The sequence below is a fragment of the Periplaneta americana genome, chromosome 2 (assembly GCF_040183065.1).
Source record: "Periplaneta americana isolate PAMFEO1 chromosome 2, P.americana_PAMFEO1_priV1, whole genome shotgun sequence".
NCBI classification, from domain to species: Eukaryota; Metazoa; Arthropoda; class Insecta; order Blattodea; family Blattidae; genus Periplaneta; species Periplaneta americana.
The window spans coordinates 13,369,159-13,389,687 of record NC_091118.1 but is presented as its reverse complement, the minus strand read 5'-3'; the positions used below and the strand labels follow the sequence as shown (position 1 = coordinate 13,389,687).

The 20,529-nt window shown below is 35.4% G+C and overlaps 3 protein-coding genes across 5 annotated transcripts in view; 2 read left to right on the top strand and 1 right to left on the bottom strand.

The window, feature by feature from the left end:
• LOC138713674 (26S proteasome non-ATPase regulatory subunit 10-like) overlaps positions 1–20,529 on the bottom strand; it is a 340,028-nt gene that overhangs the window by 161,677 nt on the left and 157,822 nt on the right. The gene's annotated exons all lie outside the window — the stretch shown is intronic.
• LOC138713597 (ankyrin repeat domain-containing protein 23-like) overlaps positions 1–20,529 on the top strand; it is a 35,000-nt gene that overhangs the window by 5,165 nt on the left and 9,306 nt on the right. For both annotated transcript variants that reach the window (XM_069845794.1, XM_069845805.1), the window contains exon 2: positions 14,173–14,265. In XM_069845794.1, coding sequence (XP_069701895.1) covers positions 14,173–14,265 — 93 coding nt within the window. The remainder of the gene's footprint in view (positions 1–14,172; positions 14,266–20,529) is intronic.
• The window catches only part of LOC138713499 (golgin subfamily A member 6-like protein 24), a 588,053-nt gene continuing 572,406 nt past the window's right edge, over positions 4,883–20,529 (top strand). For both annotated transcript variants that reach the window (XM_069845729.1, XM_069845703.1), the window contains exon 1: positions 4,883–5,387. The gene's annotated coding sequence lies outside the window, so the exon portion shown is untranslated. The remainder of the gene's footprint in view (positions 5,388–20,529) is intronic.

The window sequence follows — 20,529 nt, the reverse complement described above, 5'->3', positions numbered from 1 at the left end:
GAGAGCTCTTAGTTGTTACAGATTTTATGTGCTTGTGCCATAACAATTTGTTATCAAGAGTAATACCAAGATATTTTACATGGTCTCCGTATTGAATTTCTTGATTGCATATCTTTATTTTGTCACGAGGTCTTTTTAAACACTTGGAGAAAATTATTGACTGACATTTTTCAGGATTTAAAGAAATACGCCATTCTTTAAGCCATTATTCTAATAGAAGTACATGGTTTTGAACTGCGGAGACAGCATATTGAGGACTGAATTTAACATTATATATAACTGTGTCATCAGCATACAGAAGTGTTTTAGTTGTACCCTAGATCATATATGTAACAGATATGTCGGGCTTATAGGCTTTCAGGTTAACAACTTTTGTCAGGTTTACTACGCTGCCATCTAGTTGTTACATAAGGAGTCACGCCATAATTCCCATTTGAATTGCATTAGCGACTGTTCTACCATCTCGTGTTCGTTTACGGCGGACGGGTGGCGATCCTGGCGGTTGTTCTCTTCAAAGTGCTGCCGATTTTAACGTAGCGAGGAGTTATCTGTTACATATATATGATCTCAAAGACGTTATAATAGTATACTAGACTCACACAGCACTGGTGTGCTGTCCAAAATTGAAACCAGTCTGCGCATGTTTACGCCGCCATGCTACTGGTAGAAATAGAGCGGTAAACACGATTGTCATACTTGTCCTTTGTTTTGTCTCGGGTGTTTTAGTGAATAGTGTGAAAGTAATGGCAATATAATTTTGAAAGATATATTATCGCCGCGGACTCATGCTTAACATGTCAGCATCATACAATAATGTGCGGTGTGGTTTAAAAAAATAATTTTGCCGACCGATTGTTGCTCTGTAGGTTTCACTCTAAGCGTCACGTTGTCACGTCTACTTTCTCGATAAGAATAAGCACTAGTTTGTTATATTGTTAAATGGCTATTATTATTATTATTATTATTATTATTATTATTATTATTATTATTTCATATATGAGTACGTTGGCTTTCTTAACTCTTAATAATAACTCTTTAATAATAATTTTTAATCACATACCTTAATGTTCGTCCTCAGCACAAGACATTGCAACCTCGGGTTTAGTCTACGTGGATGAGACAAGTAAGTGTCATTCAATAATAATTGAAGCAGCTTATTGGTTGCATTATTGAAATTGAGGCGAGTGATTGGAGCGGCGACACAAGAAATTGAAAACAATAATACAATTAAATTTCAAAGACCTGCCGAACGCATGAGGCCGCTCAAAGACCTGCCGAATGTTAACCATGAGAGCGCTGCGATAATACCATCCCTGTTTAATTTTCCAAGCTATTTGCAAAAGGTACGATATAATATTATCTCTGTTGTTACAATATCAATATCATTAAAAATCAATCAGTAGTTTACGACAATAAAGAATACTTAATTGTTAGTACAGGTATATCAGACTGTAGAGAAATCCCACTGAGTGAATTATTTAAACTTACACATCAGATGTTAAAACATTAGTGGAAAGATAACTTTTTGTTTTTATTATGTAAATGAATTTATCTGCAGGATAATAAACTTTCATTCAAGATCCATATATGGATAAATAAATATACAGATAATAAATAAATAAATAGCTATAATAGCTAAGCCTCCTTTGTGAATTTATGATTCAGAGTTCACCTCTAAATAACTCTTTTACATTTTGCCGGATATATTTTATTAATAAAAGCAAAATGACATCTTATTGATATTGCATATGTGCATAAAAATTATGTACCATCACTCCGCAAGCAATGATAATATATCTATTTTATTTATTTAAAATAAAAATACAATATGTAAAAAATCCACACATAAAAAGTATGTGGTTTTTTTTATCTTGCATAAAGTGATTGTTTAGTTTTTAGGTCTTCACGTTACCTATTGTTTGCAATGTATTAGGTACCGATACTTTTTATAATTGATAGCATTCCCTTTATTAATTGAAGAATGAATTCAATGTAATTTGGCTAACTTCGCATATTATATTTTGCCAGATTACCTATGTCCTGTGGTCTAAAAGTACCGGTAATATAATTTATTTTTGATTCTCTAAAACTTAACAAGTCTATACTGATTATCGCATATTTATTTCACTTAGGAATTTGATTATAACAAGAACTTGTGTAATCAAGGTGCATATATTTATGTCTTGTGATCTAAGAGTTAATATGTTAATATAATTTTAGATTCTCTGAAACCTAACAATTTTTCTGATTATCGTAAAATTATACAATCTATAATGTGTATTGTGTAGGCCTATTTATGGATGTATCAGTATGTTTTCTATAAATTGCTGCATACGTATTTTCTTTTCTTTAATGTTCTAACACATATGAATGAAACTTTGAATATGTTTATTTCGTCCTAATTTTACGTTAAACGTCGAAAATGGCCATAATATGTCAATTTTAGATCATCACAGCGTTAAATTGCGTGATTTACGCACGGCTATTATTTGTCTGCTCTCCAACAATATGGCGGCAAGCGCAGCGTTCAATTTGCCCCGGTTTCCTCGTTTCGCGCAGCCGAGACTGTACGGGCTTGTATGATCTAGGGTTGTACTTGTGAATCTGGAGTATTTTGCCACTTTGTTAGTAGATGCCTCTGATTCAAGGAAGTGCACTGCCACTGCCATCGTGATCTAATACAGGCCGTAAGGCAGACCACGTGACTCGCTTAACAGCTGATCGCGAAGGGCGGCCTTTCAGCCATATGAATTAGCTGGAGTGCATGAAAAATAACATATATTTCTCTGACATGTAGTGTAATTGTATCAGTAAAATTTGAAACAGTGATTGTGAGACACTTGAGACATAATTCACTTGAACTTAAGGTATAATATTATTTTTAGTGTGAAAATTACGTTGTTGCACACAAAGTTCGTATGTATAATACCTGCCTCTATTTCGATTAAATATTGCGCCCTTTATGTGGTTAAGTGAATTTTTGGTGTTATAAACAGTAAATAGTATGTGTAATACTATACCCGTGAAAGTGAAACATTGACTGGCATATGAAGTAAGTTGTGATTAGGCCTAAGTGCAGCGTTACCGATGTTACTCTTGCCTAATCCATTATTGTTACTGTACCGTATTTGTTTTATTAAATTTAAACTATTGTGCCCTTTTTATGTGTGAATAACCTACATTATAAATAATACGACGTTTGATAATTTACACAATTTGAACTAAAAACGGGATACATATAGTATATTACGAAAAATTATACCGTTTAGTTTTCATTACTGTTACAGTACCTATTATTGTAATTAATAGAAATAAAGCACGCACGCTTCATTACGAAATTCTTGCGCATTCATTTATGCACCTTTCAATAATTTTCAGTTGCATCGCACGCATATTTTGAGGTGTTGGAATTATAATGTTTACTCTATCAGTACTTGCCTTATTTTTATATTCGCAATTATGCATTATAATTAAGCATAACGCTACGTATAACTTGTAAATAAAATGTGTCTATATTTCAGTTGTACTTATTTGTTTCATACGGTACTCCAATCTGAAGTCTGATTAGTTCAATGTGTTACTAGGGCTAAACTAGCGCTGAGGTAGTTCCCTTCGTACTCTTACACCTTGCATATACGAATTAGTTTGATTAGTTTAGGCTTTTATTATGCTTTGTGTATAGGATAAAATGCATCTCCACAAAAAATAAATTCAACGGTTTTCACTTCAGAAATTACCGGAACTACCTCAGCGCTAGTTTCCGTTATAGTCAGCAATGTATGCAAAGAAAGGGAAAAAGGAACTGGCCACCCTACCCCCATTATCTCTTGGCTTAGTTGCTTTATGAGTGATGCCTTATTGGCCTTCGGAGAGTTGACTAAACTATAGCTGTACTGCAATAAGGCAATCCCTAAGCTACTAGATGTACAAGTTTATGTTATCATGTCGAATGTGAAAGCACAATTATTCAAATTGCAGACTACTTCATTAATATATGTATAAATAAGCGTAATGGCATGTATGATACTCCCTCACGCTCAATTTGTATTTTAATTAATTAATTTATTACGATACTGGGTTGTACTGAACTGTATTTATCGACTATCTACGAGGGGAAATAATGTAACCGTACGAACATTTCATAGGAGGGACTGTGGTGAGGTAACCGTGTTCTGAAGTTTATCCTAAATATATTCTTCTTTATTAAATCTCAAAATAGTTTTTGTTCTCAACTTAAAATGTTGACGCGAATAGGTTATGTTAACATGGTGAATTCTCGAGCCGAATTCTCTTCACATAAAAATAACACAGTTTTATAATTATTCCTGCCACATTATGCAACAAATAAATGGAATTTATGCACACATTACATTGAATAACAATTTAATTATATTATTTATTTGTTCCCTACTATACTGGGTTGTACTGAATTCAATTTATCTAACCTACCAGATGAAGTAACACACAACCGTACGTACCTACACTAATTTCATAGGAGGGACTGTGGTAAATTTTCTACCTACAAGTAAGGAAGATAGATGTGCTAAATTAAAATCACAATATAAATAATTCTTCTTTATTAAATCTCAAAACAGCTTCCATTCCAAACTTAAAATGTTGATGCAAATAGGTTATGTTAACATGTAAAACTCCGTTCACATTAAAATAACACAGTTTTGTAATTATTTCTGCAACATTTTATGCAATAAAAAGTGAACGTATCTTATACACACATTACACTAAATAAAATTGAGCACCGACACGCATTAAAGTAATATATTTTACTCAGCTCCGTATACTCAAATAGAAAAGCCCGACCCATCGAGTGACATCACACATCCTGCATTACGGCCTGGTCTAGATCACGATGGCAGTGGCACTGCCATCTATCACAAAAACATTAAACGCTGTGGTGTGTGGGTTCGCCATTTCGTGGAAGAAAAAAACCGATGTGCATCTATTTATTAGTCAAGGATGTGCATTGCCAACATAAGACGAGACATTGATAGATCTAAAATATTATGTCTAATAGCATCTCCCGTAACTTTTTAATGTCATTCTCTTTTGATTAATGAAAGTAATCGCGTTTCTCTATTTTCACTTATCTAGTTTTCTTCCATTTTATCGTTAACGAAATTCCTTCACATTATTAGCGTTGGTAGCATTGTATCAAAGTTTTCTTTCTACGTGGCAATTTTAGAGAAGTCGAAGTATCTTATGTTATTCGTTCTCAAAGAGAATTAGTGTTTTGCTTATTTTCTTTGTGTCATTTTATTATTCGCTTGCATTTTTAAGTAATACGTGAATTGTTGTGATATCGTAGAAATAATTTGTTAAACCGTATTGTTTTAGTAGTTGCTGTACTTCGTCTCTTCCTAACCTTCCAAGTAAGTATTTGGTCGATTAATAATATTAACGATTGTTGTCGCTTTCAGACAAAATATTTCGTGGATTATAAGATTGAAATGTACGAAATGATATTTAACAATTACATACATTGTAACATTAAAGGCAGTGGCGCAGTCAGGATTTTAAATAGGGACAGCGGAGAGGGTGTTAAAATGAGACACATGCTTGCAAGAACACGACAATGCCGTTTACAGTCTACATTGTGAATAAAGGTAAAATTTCAGTATGCGGATTCCTCACTGACAATTGTATCTTAAAATACTAAAAAAGAGCAGACTTGTCTGCGTTTGTCAAATGTGCATCATCATGTTTACGAAAAGGCACTTTTCAGTGCCAATAATTTATTTTGTGTGTACAAGGTTAGAATTTTTAAGTAAGAGGAAAATGAAGGATTCCGTGTTCAGAAAGTACCTGTAAATTGCATTCTTTATTGCTGCTTGTATAATAACGTAAATATTAGCCATAAATTGCAAAACAAAAGCTTCACTGGCCCTCCGCCACTTTCCGTGGCTGCGCCAATGGGTAAACGCGAAACTGTTTCTGAATAAATATTTCTGCATCGGTTTCTACAAAAAAAAAACCTAAGCTACACCAAAAAAGCCACAATTATTTTCTTTCTTTTTTCTTCGTTAACTTCTGTGAGATGTTTATAGTTCTAGGTAATATTTGCAATTACCATGGACATATACCGTAAGCTTATATGTTTTACATAGGTATACATGAGAGAACAGGTTGTTAAACTTTTTGGATATCACCACTGCCTATCTGTATATTGTAATGCACTGTTTTAGTCCCCCCCCCCCCCATATTATAATTACCAGTATAATATGCGAGAGGTCCAGGAGGAATTACTAGGAAAGTGGTCATTTTTCCTATTGTTGCATCCTGGATCTTTCGAGTTTTATATTTGTAAAAAATAGGGGGAAGCTAGAATAGTGCATTAGAGTATAGGTCTGGAGGTAAGTGTCGAACTATTTTTATGATGAAAGTATTTGTGGCTCCAAACTGAAAAGTGTTTATCACTATATCAATCAATCTTCTTAATGTATCCAGCTTTTTGCTGACAACATAAAGTCCACTGTAGTCTATTGTTCTTGTTTGTTTGTTTGTTTGTTTGTTTGTTTTTTTGGGGCTAAACAAGTAACAAAGGGGTACCCACAGAAGCTGCATTAACACCAACGCAGTCCCACTATATTTTCCACTGCTTATTTTTATCAGTATATACATCTCACAGAAGCCAATGAAGGAAAAGAAAAATTGTAATTTATTTGGTGTAACTTTCAAACGTTAAAACGACCGAATTCTATATAACACCATGGAAAACAACATAGATTTACCAAATAGAGCCTAAAATATTTTATAATTGGCTAATGTAAGTTGTCAATATTCTCAGATAAAACATATATTTTACTAACACAATAAATAGAAAACACCATAAAATTAGACTGTAATCCAATTTGGCACCTTATTCTGCATTGCATTCGCAGCACTGCAGAATATAATTGCTTCCTAATGTTTTTTTTCTCTCTCTTGTACAGAGGAGGGTCCCGAAATCTTGCACTGCAGTCTGAGGTTTATTGTGCGTATCACTTCTATTGTGTGAAAGATTGGGTAGCTGAATGGTTGTGCTCTTGTACAAGTACAGCATGCTGCACCATGAAAAGAACCCGGGCTACGTTATGGATGATGAAGATGATACGTGAATTACTAAGAATTGATTGTCCAGTGTAGGATTGCACAATTACCGTCAGTTTTCTGCTATTTAGTTTCTGGAGAGGAATATCGAATGAAACTAGAACATCGCACAATTCTTTAGAAAATTCTGATTATTTATTCTGACTTTCTGCAATTTGTGTTAACATTACTGACTATGCTGATGATTATTTTTACATCATTCTCGATAGCAAGTTTGCTATTTGCAGCTATTATTTTTACATCATTCTCGATAGCAAGTTTGCTATTTGCAGCTAGGATGAGTGTGGAAATAAAAGTCTTCATGGAATGGAGAATATCATTATGTGTATCGAATTCAGTGTCACATGTGACTGAATCCTGGAAAATCCTAAAACTTTATGAAGGTTGTGTATTGTGTTTGTAAAGCGAGGAACAGCTGATTGGTTTGTGCAGTTTTCTCTCTCTAAATCCTTGGGACTCTTCAAGGATTCAAGCTTACTGTCCGTTCTTGAATTGCTCTTCCATGAAAAATATATTCCATCCTACCTTTGCTGTAAATGAGCATGGCAAGTGAACTACAAAATAAATAAAATTCAATTATATTAAAGATAATTCAAAACAAAAATTCAAATTAGTATCAAAAGTGGCAAAAATGGGCAAGAATGTAGTACTAAAATTGAAAAAATTAACCTAAAAACGAAACAAATCCAAAAATGACGAAATTGATCTTAAGAACTGTGAGTCTTACAACCAGAAATCAATCATTAGGATTTATGGATTTATTAACAATGTCTGCAACTTCTTAGATTAAAAGTAACATGCTAGCAATGTCACGCCATGCTGATTATGGTATTGTTCTAACACTGCGGAGATGCCTTCTTTATCTTCTTCTTCTTCTTCTTCTTCTTTCACTACCTCCTTATTGCCACCTAAGCAGCGTGGAGGGGTTGCCCCTGATCCATTTCTTATATTGATCCCGGTCAGCTGCAAGAAGTTTTATTTGTGCAATCGACTTCCCCTTTTTTTCGACCATCTCTTTGATAACTTCTTCCCACATTATTCTTGGCCTCCCTTTCGGGCGACTTCCTTGGGGTTTAGCTTCTGTGAACTGCCTTCCTTCCTTCCTCCATCCTTTGGACGTGTCCATACCACCTCAACTGTTGTTCTTCTATTCTTTTGACTACTGGTTCTTGTTGCAATTCCTCTCTAAAGGTATGGTCACACGTCGCTACTTTTGCAGCGATGCAGTACAAAAAACTGCGCAACTCTCGTACTGTGATGTGTGAACAACGGTGCAACCCGAAAAGAAGCGGCTGCCGAACCTGCTGCCCGCTACTTTTCCATGCTGCGCGCAACTTAAAAGTAGCGACGTGTGAACAGGGTTCTCAGGGTTGCAGCCGCAGCATTTTTGATATCGGTTTTGTTGAAACTTTTGCTGCGGTCAGTGTTACCACCCAAATGTGCCAATGACACTTTTATTGTTTGGATGTATTTTAATGTTAAATGTGATGAAAATAAATTATTTGTAACAGTTATTAAATGCACAACACAATCTGAGCATATTTGCTGACGATATAATTCACTTTTCTAATTTTCTGTAGTGTAGTTTCAAACAGGAGTGTTGCCAACATTGATTACGTGAATATGCTGTTGGTTATCATTTAAGTATATAGGCGTTTTTAAAAGCTTTATAGTGAAAATAATGCCAATTTCTGAATACTAGTTAGGACAAAAAAGCAAATAATACATAAGTAAGCTTTCGCATGAGTTTATTAATAATGCGAACATAACCACAAAATGCATATTGAGAAGTCAACACGGAGATGGGAACCTGCAGCATGACTGCGGCTGCAAAAGTAGTGCCTTGTGTGTGAACAGACTCGCAACCTCCAGTTGCAACTTTTGCTGCACTCGGGTTGCGCAGCACGAAAAGTAGCGTGCAGCACGCTACTTTTGGCTTACGTGAGAACACGACACGCAACTTTTGCAGCTGCAGTACAAAAGTTGCGCAGCAAAAGTAGCGACGTGTGACTGTACCTTAATGCGTTCATTTCGTATTAGTCTCTCCTGGTTTTACCTGCTATTGTCCTTAGTACCTTCATCTGTACAGCATTCACCCTACTTAATTTTTTTTGTTAAGACCCAACTCTCGCATCCATATATTAATATTGGTTCTATAATTGCTTTCTGAACCCTAGTCGTCGTTTTCTTTTCCAACTCTGACTTTCCAAATATAAATCAATGAATGCAATTGTCTGTGTAGTCATTTGTCTTGATCTAGGTAGAATGTGAACGCTTGTTTCTGTGATTTATAAGTATGTGTTGCCTTGTCTTAAGCTCTTGTGAAATTAAGGTTTAAACAATGTGTTTAACATAACTGATCATGTTACTGTCTTCGCGCTAAGAGTTGGCGCGTGGAGTAGATAGGCGGGATGAGGGAACTTAACGCTACACTCTGACCTGAAAACTTCGTCCACTTACTTGGCTACACGGGAACGGAGTCAGACATAAAAGATTCCGTATCTTCGGTGCTGTCGCTATGACTATCATTATCACATTTTTCAAAATTTCTGGAGTATGATATGTCCATGATGATCGTCTGTTTATGTTCCAGCCGTGTATATTAATTCGAATCTCTCAACAAAGCCATTAGCCCCACCGCCCCCATCCTGATGGACAACAATGAGTGTTCTGGACACATTTACGGTAGTCAAAACTCCCGTAACATTTTTGTCGTGCCAGAACTTGGGAAACGTTAAATTGGTAGGCCTATCTATCCGCATTTCGTCCAGATACAAAATCGGTTTTTCCACTTTCCTAAGCTTTCTTATTTGCTGTAGATATCTTCACGTATTCTAATTTACAGTGTTTTCCTCAATTTTTTTGCTGCACACTTCTTCCACCTGAAATCCTTTTTCTTCAGTATTCGTCTTAATGTTGTCTTTCATTTCAAATCAATTTTCTCTTGTAAAAGGGTAGACGTTTGTTGCAGCTTGGTACTATTTTTTACTTGTTATTTAACGACACTGTAATAACTACTAGCTTCTTCAGTGTCGATTGAATTGATGATGGCGAGATGGTATTTGGCGAAATGAAATCAAGGATTCGCCATAGATTACCTGACATTCGCCTTCCGCTTGGGAAAACCTCGGAAAAAACCCAACCAGGTAGTCAGCGCAAACGGGAATCGAACTCACTCCCGACCACAACTGCAGATCAGCAGGCAAACGCGCTACCTCCTGAGTTACGCCGGTGGCCCTCTTTCTTTTTCAAATAAAAATTCTCAGTTATATCTTTTTTATCAATCTCTCGTCGAAGTCATCTACATTTGCGTTTCGGTATTCTGGACGTTTACGTTTTTTTCTCCCTCAGGTGTCGACAACGCACTTTCTTCTGTGCAGTCTTTCATTTCATTCCTTATATGCTGTATTGTTCTTGTGGATAGATTAGAGTACTTTTCTACCTTTGCTGTAGGTTTCGTAAGAGGAATGCAAAGGCACAATTGTTCTTTTTCTTCATCACAGAATTATTTTGCACTTCAATAATATTCCTTTCTTCGCTATAGATTGTCAATCCTTGTTTCCTCTTTGTCGACATATTTACAATAAACAGAAAATTGCTATAAACCTAAATAACAGTATACAATAACATAAATTCTATTAACTATATTATTATCAACACTATTAACACGAAAAGCAAAGGATAACTAAAGCAATGCAAGATTTGTGGTATACAGAAAACAATTGCCTTGTTGAAACTAATAAAACGCTACAGTAAAAACCCCACTATTATTTCACAAAGTCGCAAAGACTCACAGACACGTGCAGTAGATGTTTGTGGAACAGGAATATTGCAGTGAACAGCGCGGTGCGCATGCGCGACTCTTTCCCCTCCGCCCCGTCTAAGTACTTCAGCCGCCTTCTCCTGGCGTGACAACAGTACCTGCATGCATTAGCTATCGCCTCGTTGAATAGTGGCGAATTCTATTGCATAGTTTTACGGTATCTTTTGTTGACTCGCGGGGAAATTTGAATATACTTTTCTGGGGCAAATTGCATAGAGAATTAAACAGAATAATATTTAATTCTACATAATTTTAAGACATTTCCATTATTTCAGAAGATGATACATGATCGAAGCAGCGGAGTGGAGAGAGAGGGATGCCTCACAATATGGTGTCCGTTATAGGATCTGCACAGATATTTCAGGTCTCATACATTGGTTTATATAGAAAAGTACAATGAAAACAAAAGGGAGATGTAATGAATATAGTATCGCCTGGAATTTTACCCTGATGTCTTTCATTACATGTATATAATATCGATTCGAACATCGACCAGACACTCAAATTCGCATTGTTGGTGGTTTGAGTAGCAATCCAGATGCTACAACAGCGATTCCGAAGATTATTGCTTTCTTGGAAGATCCGTCTATTTTCCCAACGACATCATCTGATATAGCTACAGAAACTGCCAAGCATTACATTCTGCCAAGAGTCCATAGGCCTGCTTATGTAAAAGATGATTGGCCCAGAGCAAAGCTAGAGTCATCGTTTGGTGCATTTATTCGTATACATTTGGAACTGTCACTACAAGATGGCTGTCTGTTATGGGGCTCAGGAGTAGTCCCCCCCCCCTCCAGTCTTCAAAATCGAGTACTAAATTACTCCATAATGGCCGTCCAGAAATTTTCAATATGAAACGTTTAGGTTGTAGCTAAATATGTTTGGTGGCCTGGTTTTGGTGCATCAGCTGAGAGTATTGTTAAAACCTGTGCAGTTTGTCAGCTGCCACGACCAAAGCTGCCTAAGCAAACTGGCTCATCGTGGGGGAAAAGAACCCAAATTATATATTGGAGTGATAATGAATTGACTGGGCTGTTCCACAAACAAAACTTCCTAGTTTTAGTGGATGGTTTTTCAAGATGGGTGGAAGTTGTGCAGCTTAACTCTGCAAATGCCCAAGCCGTTATTGTGTCACTCAGACGCATTTTAGACACGCATGGATTGCCATCAACAGCAGTCTCTGATAATGGCACACAATTTACTTCACTGGAATTCAATACGATCTTACAACGGAATGGAATTAAACATGTCACTACAGCCCCGTACAATCCATCTTCTAATGCATCAGTTGAACGCCAAGTTAGTGAAATGGTGAACTTGTTGAGGAGGCTCTATCGGTCGTGGGAAGCTGGATTATCAAGATTCTTGCTGAGGCAACACACTGCCACGAATGTCAATGGATCTACACCAGGGGAGCTGCTTATGGGAAGGATCAGATCAAACCAAATGGTTTCCATAATAATAATAATAATAATAATAATAATAATAATAATAATAATAATAATAACAATAATAATAATAATATTATTGACAAACTGTCAGTGGAGTGTCAAGCTGCTTCACAATGGGTTGAATAATTATGAATAGTAGGAAGATTATGAACATTACGCTTAACATACAGAAGGCAGTCGAGAATAAACATTGACGGTAACGTAAGTGTTATGCTCTGACCTGGATTCCAACCCACGACCGGGGCTTCCACATAGTATTGATTTACAATTATCAATATCAAGTGTAGAAAACTCCATGTTTGTGTTGTTTTCCCTGGTTACCATGGAGCTATTGATCAAGTATTAATGAATGTGTGGAAAAGTGGCACATGGGCAGTATTATATTTCTCTGTTGTGAGGTAAACATTCTGAGAAATGAGGGCGACAAGCGAGCCATATACGAACACTACGATGGCTTTCCTCCCCATACATGATAATGACATGAGATTTGAGGCTTTCGAATTCGAGTTCAGCTGCCTCTAATAAACCTGAGCACAGGTTGATAACCCGAAAATATTCCCTAGAAAGGAGTCACTGATGTTTCTAGTAGCCAGAGACATTGCCAGTCCTGGTGTTTGTGATACGACCTGCTTAACAAAATGTGTATCAGCTCTGCCAGAGGTGACATCTGCATGTCATTCCGTCTGTACCGGTATCTATGTTGTTTGCTTTCATCACAATTTGCTGGATGGCAACTTCTTGTTTCCATGGTTAGCTACCCAAGCTGCTCATTTCCAGAACAGATGAAGGTGAACTGATTGGTGCCATCTGTCCGCTCTTAGGTAACAATTCTGTTTTTTTTTTTTCTTAAGCATTATGGTCACCATACTACAGATTTTAATAGGTAAACCTGTGGACCGTGTACCCACTAATGCATAGTCTTACTTACAGTCTACATCAAAATCCGTAGCACTTATTTTCTTCCTTCCTTCACGTTTATTTGCATTTCCGTCTTCCTCCGTGACATGTTTCACTGTTCATCCAGCCAGGATTCAGTCGTGTCACAGACTTAATGGCTTATTTATTGATCATGCTCCAAAGCCTGCTACAGCAATCACGTGACCTTGCGTTGTGGGCTGTGGTTGGGAATCCCGTAGCTGTTTGCTGCATTGCGGGCTTGGCTGTTGAAGTATTTGCCAGCTTCTTTGCTATCCAGTGTTTGTAACGCATCTTATTGTGTTTCATAGTAAGTGGGGTTGATTGGTAAGTTATGTATCCTGCAGCAATTCTTTGCATTCCCTTATTGAAACAATAGTTGCAAGGTAAACTTTATTATCCTTCTTACTTACATTTTGTATAGTTACCATAGCTCTTTACCACAGGAATGAGTTACAAACCAGGTCTGTCAAACGCCACAAATCTGCCTCATTTCCTCTGATTCACAATTAGGCCTAGATGTAGCCTAATCATTAAAAACTTGGTAGTTTCCTCATTTCAGATAATATTTAAAGATTTTTGAGTTCATTAAACATAACACACTTACTATATTTTTTTTCTGAGATTTATATTCTTTCAATAAACGAACAACCAAAGTTATCAGTAATTTGTCGGCAGACTGTTGCACGCTTTCAGTAACACAGAAGAGGAAACAGTCTGGATTTGTACACGAAATATACTGTATCTCTCAAAATGTAATTGCTAACATATCTCACTTCACTTGTAAATTGTTCAGTTTAAGTATAGCGTACGTGTAAATTACTTGTGTACAAGTTCCCATAAAAGCTGTTTGTGTGATGCAGTGAATTCTGGTTCCAGTTTCCTGATTCGTCAGTCTCGTTGCCTTGGCAGCTTCAGCATTCCCCTGCGCACTTCTTTCCAGTCTTGTAACTCTCCACGTTTCCTTGCAGAGTAAGTATAAATATCAGTGCTGAAGTCGTATTTCAAGCTATTGTGAGGATTTTCTTTAACATACAGATATAATTCTAAACCTATACATGGACTAAGTGTGATCAAACAAAATTAGACGTAGTCTGTACAATTCATTGTTATAATAGTTAAAGTTCGACTATATTCATTATTTTGTAGTTTTTTTTTTTCTAATTTTCAGATGTATAATAATGTTTGCATTTCAATAATGGACTTTAATTTTCTTGTATCATAATTCTTTCACTAAAAGACAGTCGACTAGATTTTGCTGATTTTGTTGCAGTTGTTGCCTGGTTCTTCTAGGAGTAAAGCATTTAATGTATTAGGCATAATATTTCAACTATTATTATTATTATTATTATTATTATTATTATTATTATTATTATTATTATTATTATTACCAGTTCTGTATGGTTGTGAAACTTGAATTCTCACTATGAGAGAGGAACATAGGTTAAGGGTGCTTGAGAATAAGGTGCTTAGGAAAATATTTGGGGCTAAGCGGGATGAAGTTACAGGAGAATGGAGAAAGTTACACAACACAGAACTGCACGCATTGTATTCTTCACCTCACATAATTAGGAACATTAAATCCAGACGTTTGAGATGGGCAGGGCATGTAGCACGTATGGGCGAATCCAGAAATGCATATGGAGTGTTAGTTGGGAGACCGGAGGGAAAAAGACCTTTGGGGAGGCCGAGGCGTAGATGGAAGGATTATATTAAAATGGATTTGAGGGAGGTCGGATATGATGATAGAGACTGGATTAATCTTGCACAGGATAGGGACCGATGGCGGGCTTATGTGAGGGCGTCAATGAACCTTCTGGTTCCTTAAAAGCCATTTGTAAGTAAGTATTATTATTATTATTATTATTATTATTATTATTATTATTATTATTATTACACAGTACATACAGCAAACTGAAATTGCCGACTAATGATGTGTAGACATTCCAATTATTTATTAACAAACTATTGTTGAAGTTTATTTATGCGCCTCCTAGCGGTAGTTTTTATAAACTAAATTTTCTTTTAAGAACTATTCTGCAGAAAAAGTTGAGCCTATAATGAAGGTAATTAAGAAGTGAGTATGGATATTTATGTAATTTTCATATGAGCTTCTTAATAACCATTATAGGCGAGTTTCATACGACTTTTTATGCTCGACCATATTTCTAACTTGATATTATTAATTTTTTAGCAATGTCCCGTATGTTGTGAGATGTGCGCAGACGCGAAAGTATTGATTTTTTCCGAAGAACAGATGTCCACATTGACCTTGCTAGGCCATAAGAACCTACACAGATAACATTGAAATTAAATTAGACATTGAAAAACGAGATGACAAATTGAATTTATTTGAATATTATTTACAATTAACGCTAATTATTATAGTAACAACATAACCTTCTGCGACAGTATTGGATTTCCAGCCTCCGTGACTTTTCGCTAATTCTCTTTCGATTACATATCCGAGAATAATCGATACTTGCGGTTTTATAACGGTAGAAAGCTGACCTGTCATTGGCTGAACAGTTGTAACCTGAGTCGTCATTGGCTGAAAGACCTGACCTTTAATGAGTAGGTGTACTTTAATGATATGCATTAAAGGTCTGCTACCAGGTGTATAATTACTACATTTCGGCATGGTCGAGCATAAAATCTATTAAATGTATTGAAGTGTGCATGATTCTTAATTCATACAAGAGCTTGTCAATGACATCCAACATACTTCGAGTCATTGTAAACTGCAGCTGATTTCATCAGTGCTTATAACAACTTTTCTTTTAATTAACCCAGAGATGGGCACCAAGAGCGAATTCTACTCTCTCACGGGGAGCCATATGACTTCTCTTCAACCCCTTTCTTCCCCGCTGAACACCGCGCAGCGTTGATTCCGTGATGGATAATACTAAGCATCCCCGTTTAGAGTTTGGATTCGCTCCCGGTGCCCAGCTCTGAATTAATCAATGCTGATGAGCTCACCGGGTATCAAAACTGGTGAATGTGAAGAATTGCAGCTGTCAGGTTTGTGATTGCTTGCCCTGTGTAGGACTTCATGGACGACAGGGGTGCAATAAGAAGTTAACAGAAAATCAACAATGTTGGCGCATTTTGTAATGCCTAACGTGCTTACCAAAAGATCAAACATATTACACATAGGCTTAATCTAATTAATGGCAAAAAACAGTGTATTAAAACACATAATTACTTTAAGATTTTATGTAATTTCACATTACGTGACATGGATTTTCACATACCATTTTGAACTATCCAAATTCGCTTTTTGATAATTGTACAGGCCGTCTCGAACAGGACGGGACTGCTATTTTACTAAGTCCCGGTAATACAATCGTTTCAGTAAAAATATCACTTATTATAACAATTTTTAAGGTTAAAATATGCTTAAATATTGGTCAGTCATAACCTAAATTCACTTTTCCTTTATCTCTGGATTGCTACACATTACTTTAATGAATGAAAAATGCTTGAATTTTCAGAATTTTTATAGTATAATAGAGTTTATTCTCTGTCTGCCAGGAAGAAAAGCATCCGTAGCAAAGAATATCTTCTATTATGAATATGATAAAATGATCGAAAAATAAATTCCTATCAAGCAGGGTTGAAGTAATTAGAGCTAGTCTATGCTAACTGTAAGACAAAATTGTGACGTGGAGTGTGATAGGTTTTATGACAAGATGCTGAAAGATCGAAATTTGTAACAAAGTACGATGATCTGGAAAACACTCAAGATAATGATCGTGATCAAATGAAGTCCACGTTGTATATGAATCCAAAGTTTTGTGTGTCCTGTCAAAATTGTCGATTTGAAGTTAAAATAATGAATCCTACAATGTCTTTAATTGAATACCAGCCTAGAAGAAGGTTGTAACCCTCATTTCTCTTAAGTTGACTTTTTCGTGATTAAGTTGTTAATGATGCGCTATGTGTAATGCTTGTGCTCGTGTTAAAATCAGCACACATGTCTGACTGTCAGCCTTGCTCTAAAAAATTAGAAGTATATACAGTACTATGTGCTTTTCCTCATTTTTGAAGAATTTCGCATTTGCTGGTTACAACCTTGTTCTGGGCGGCTATTCAATTTTTGTAAAGTAAGGATGAAATGGAATTCTATTAATATTATTTCTATATTGTAATCCAATTATTATGCAGAAGGATTTTATTAGACAAAATATTTTAATCTTCTTTTTTTTTAAGAATATAAGCTTTTATACAACCTTTCATAATAGCTTTTTGTCATTTATTTACAGTTATTTTTGATTTCGTGTTGTATTATTTTATTCCGATTTTTATCATTTTATCGTTTTTCATTGTTTCATTTCTTTTTTAATATTTGACTTTGTTTTTAAATTTTTGTTCTTCATTATTTTATTAGGTTTTTTTTCTCTCGTTTTTCCATCATTGCATTTCTTTCCTTATTATTTAGATTTCGTATTTTATTATTCTATTACGTTTCTATTAAATTATATCGTTTTTAATACTACATTTAGTTTTTATTTACGATCTTTGTCATTTTTTTTTTTCGTTTTCTACTATTTTCTGTCGGTCTTTATTATTTCAGTTCGGTTTTTATTACCGTATTCAGTTTTTTATTATTTTCTTTTTCTTGCGTTATTTTACTTCGTTTTTTAATATTTTATTTTTGTCCTATTATTTTATTTCGCTTTTTAATATTTTGTTTTTGTCCTATTATGCCCTTTGACACCGGTAGAAAACTTTTTTCCTTTTTAAGTATGTTTTTATTAAAAGTTCCAGGTCAACTTTGACCCTTGATTTTACAAAAATATGATTATACAAATACAAATATAAATAGGCTATGTTGAAGAAAATTTATTAATAAGACCATCAAGATGGAGGTATTTGTCTGAATTTATGTTATGTCTCTTAGTAAAGGGTTGGCATGAAGAAGTAGCTTATTCCTGTATGTAGTCTGTAGATCATGAATATGTGCAACCAGGGAGGGTATATGAAGTTCATTGTAGAGTTTGACATTGTTCGTGAGGTAGTGTGCACCAGTGATTGTTCTGCAGACAGCTCCTGTAAGATAAATGTTTGTCTAGAATCATTCAGAAAATTATTTTAAATGTACGTTCAAATTCCGAGATTTTTTTCATTATACGCAAGAAATATTTTTGTGTTGTGTTTTTTGTGTTTTATACTATGTAACATCATTTTTGTATCTAGTACACATTTTTCAAGTATTACGATAAATTTTCAATCTCTAGTGTGTTGTAATTTTATCAGTAGCTGTGATAAATTAAAAAAAAACGTTTTTTCGTAAAAAATTCAATTCACTTTCCCCGGAAAATAGTACATGATGGGGAAATTTGGATTTTAAATTCAGATTTAGGATACACATATTAGTAATATTCACCTATTTTTATTTTGGAGCAAGACAAGAGGTGAAACTTAAATGCCGAAACAGTGTTTTAGAAGATGGGATGAGATAGTTCAAATTGTTATTCTTATTTTTTTAATTCTTATTGGATTTTGATGCAGTATCGGACTTCATGGGTCCCTCACTGCACTATGATGTTGTTCCTTGTGTTGTTAGTTCACAGAATCTCTTCTTCGCACAAATTCGAAGACGTCGATGTCTTTGAAAATGTTTGGAAATTTGTTTGTGCTTCCTTACACTGTATCACAAGGCCACCAGTGAGATTGTTCGGCGTTCTGTGCAGTCTGAAGTCCTCTACATTATAGTCCCCAATTCCTTTAATGAAATAATTTGGGCTTCTTTGAAGTCGACTGTAAAACTTCCTTATAATTTTGATAAGAACTTCACGTATATATGGCATAGTGAGTTCTTAATGTATTTGAGATGTTCTAGTAAACCAGTCAGACTCATGAATCAGTCGAGAGCTTTGTTTTGTGCAACCTGTAGTGGTTTAAAAGCAATGCTGTTCAAATAGCTCCAGGAAGGTACAGCATTGTTATTCTTGTGGATCTGGAGTATTTTGCCCCTATGGCAGCAGATGTCTCTGGTTCAAGACACTGTACTGCCATCTATTACAGGAACATTGAACGATGTGGTGTGTGAGTCCGCCATCTTGTGGAAGAAAAAAAGCCGATATGCGGCTATTTATTAGTCAATGTGCATTGCCAATATAAGGGCAGATAATAATAGATATATAAAATATTATCACTAATAGCGTCTCCTGTAACATTTTAATGCCTTGCACTTTTGATTAATGAAAAATAATCACGTTTCAGTCCTTCCACTTATATAGTTTTCTTCCATTTCATCTTTATCGAAATTACTTTACATTACTAGCGTTGGCAGCATTGTATCTAAGTTTTGTGTACGTGGCAATTGTAGAGAAGAGGAAGTTTATGTTATTATTCGTTGTCAAATAGACTAGTGTTTTATTTTCATTGTGACATTTTATTTGTCGCTTTTGTTTTCCAATAATACGTGGATTGTTGTGATATCATATAAATAATTAGTTAAACCGTTTTGTTTTAGTAGTTACTGTATTTTGTGTCTTCCTAACCTTCCAAGTAAGTATTTGGTCGATCTTAATATTAACGATTCTTGCTGTTTTCAGAGAAAATATTTCTTGGATTATAAGATTGAAGTGTACGAAATAATATTTAACAATTTCTTGCATTGTAACGTTAAAGGCAGTGGATTTTAATTAGGGACAGAGGAGAGGGTGCTAAAATGAGACACATGCTTCCAAGAACACGACACTGCTTAAATCAAGGCCGTTTACAGCCTATATTGTGAATCAATCTTCCTTAGGCCTATTTGATTGCCATGACAGGATATTGCTAATACAACAAAGCCAAGAAGGTAATTTGCTAGGAGACTTCGTTGCATATAGATCACTTTTACACTAAACCGAACCTTAGTGTATACAACGTATACTACAACACTAACGTAACCTGTTACGGATTAAGGTAAAGGTAGGTTAGTTTAGGGTTTTACTATATCTTGTAAAAACAAATTTAGGTTCAGTGTAAAAGTGGTCTATATGCAACGACGTCTCGTAGCAAATTACCTCGCTGGTTGTATAATACTGCGAATATTACCCATAAATTGAGAAACAAAAGTTTCATTAGCCAAACCACTCCTCTCCGTGGCTGCGCCAATGGGTAAACGCAAAACTGTGTTTGAATAATTATTTCTGCGTTGATTTCTCGGGGGGGAAACATCTAAGTTAGGGCTACACCAAAGAAGGCACATTTTTTATTTCATTACCTTATGTGAGATGTTAT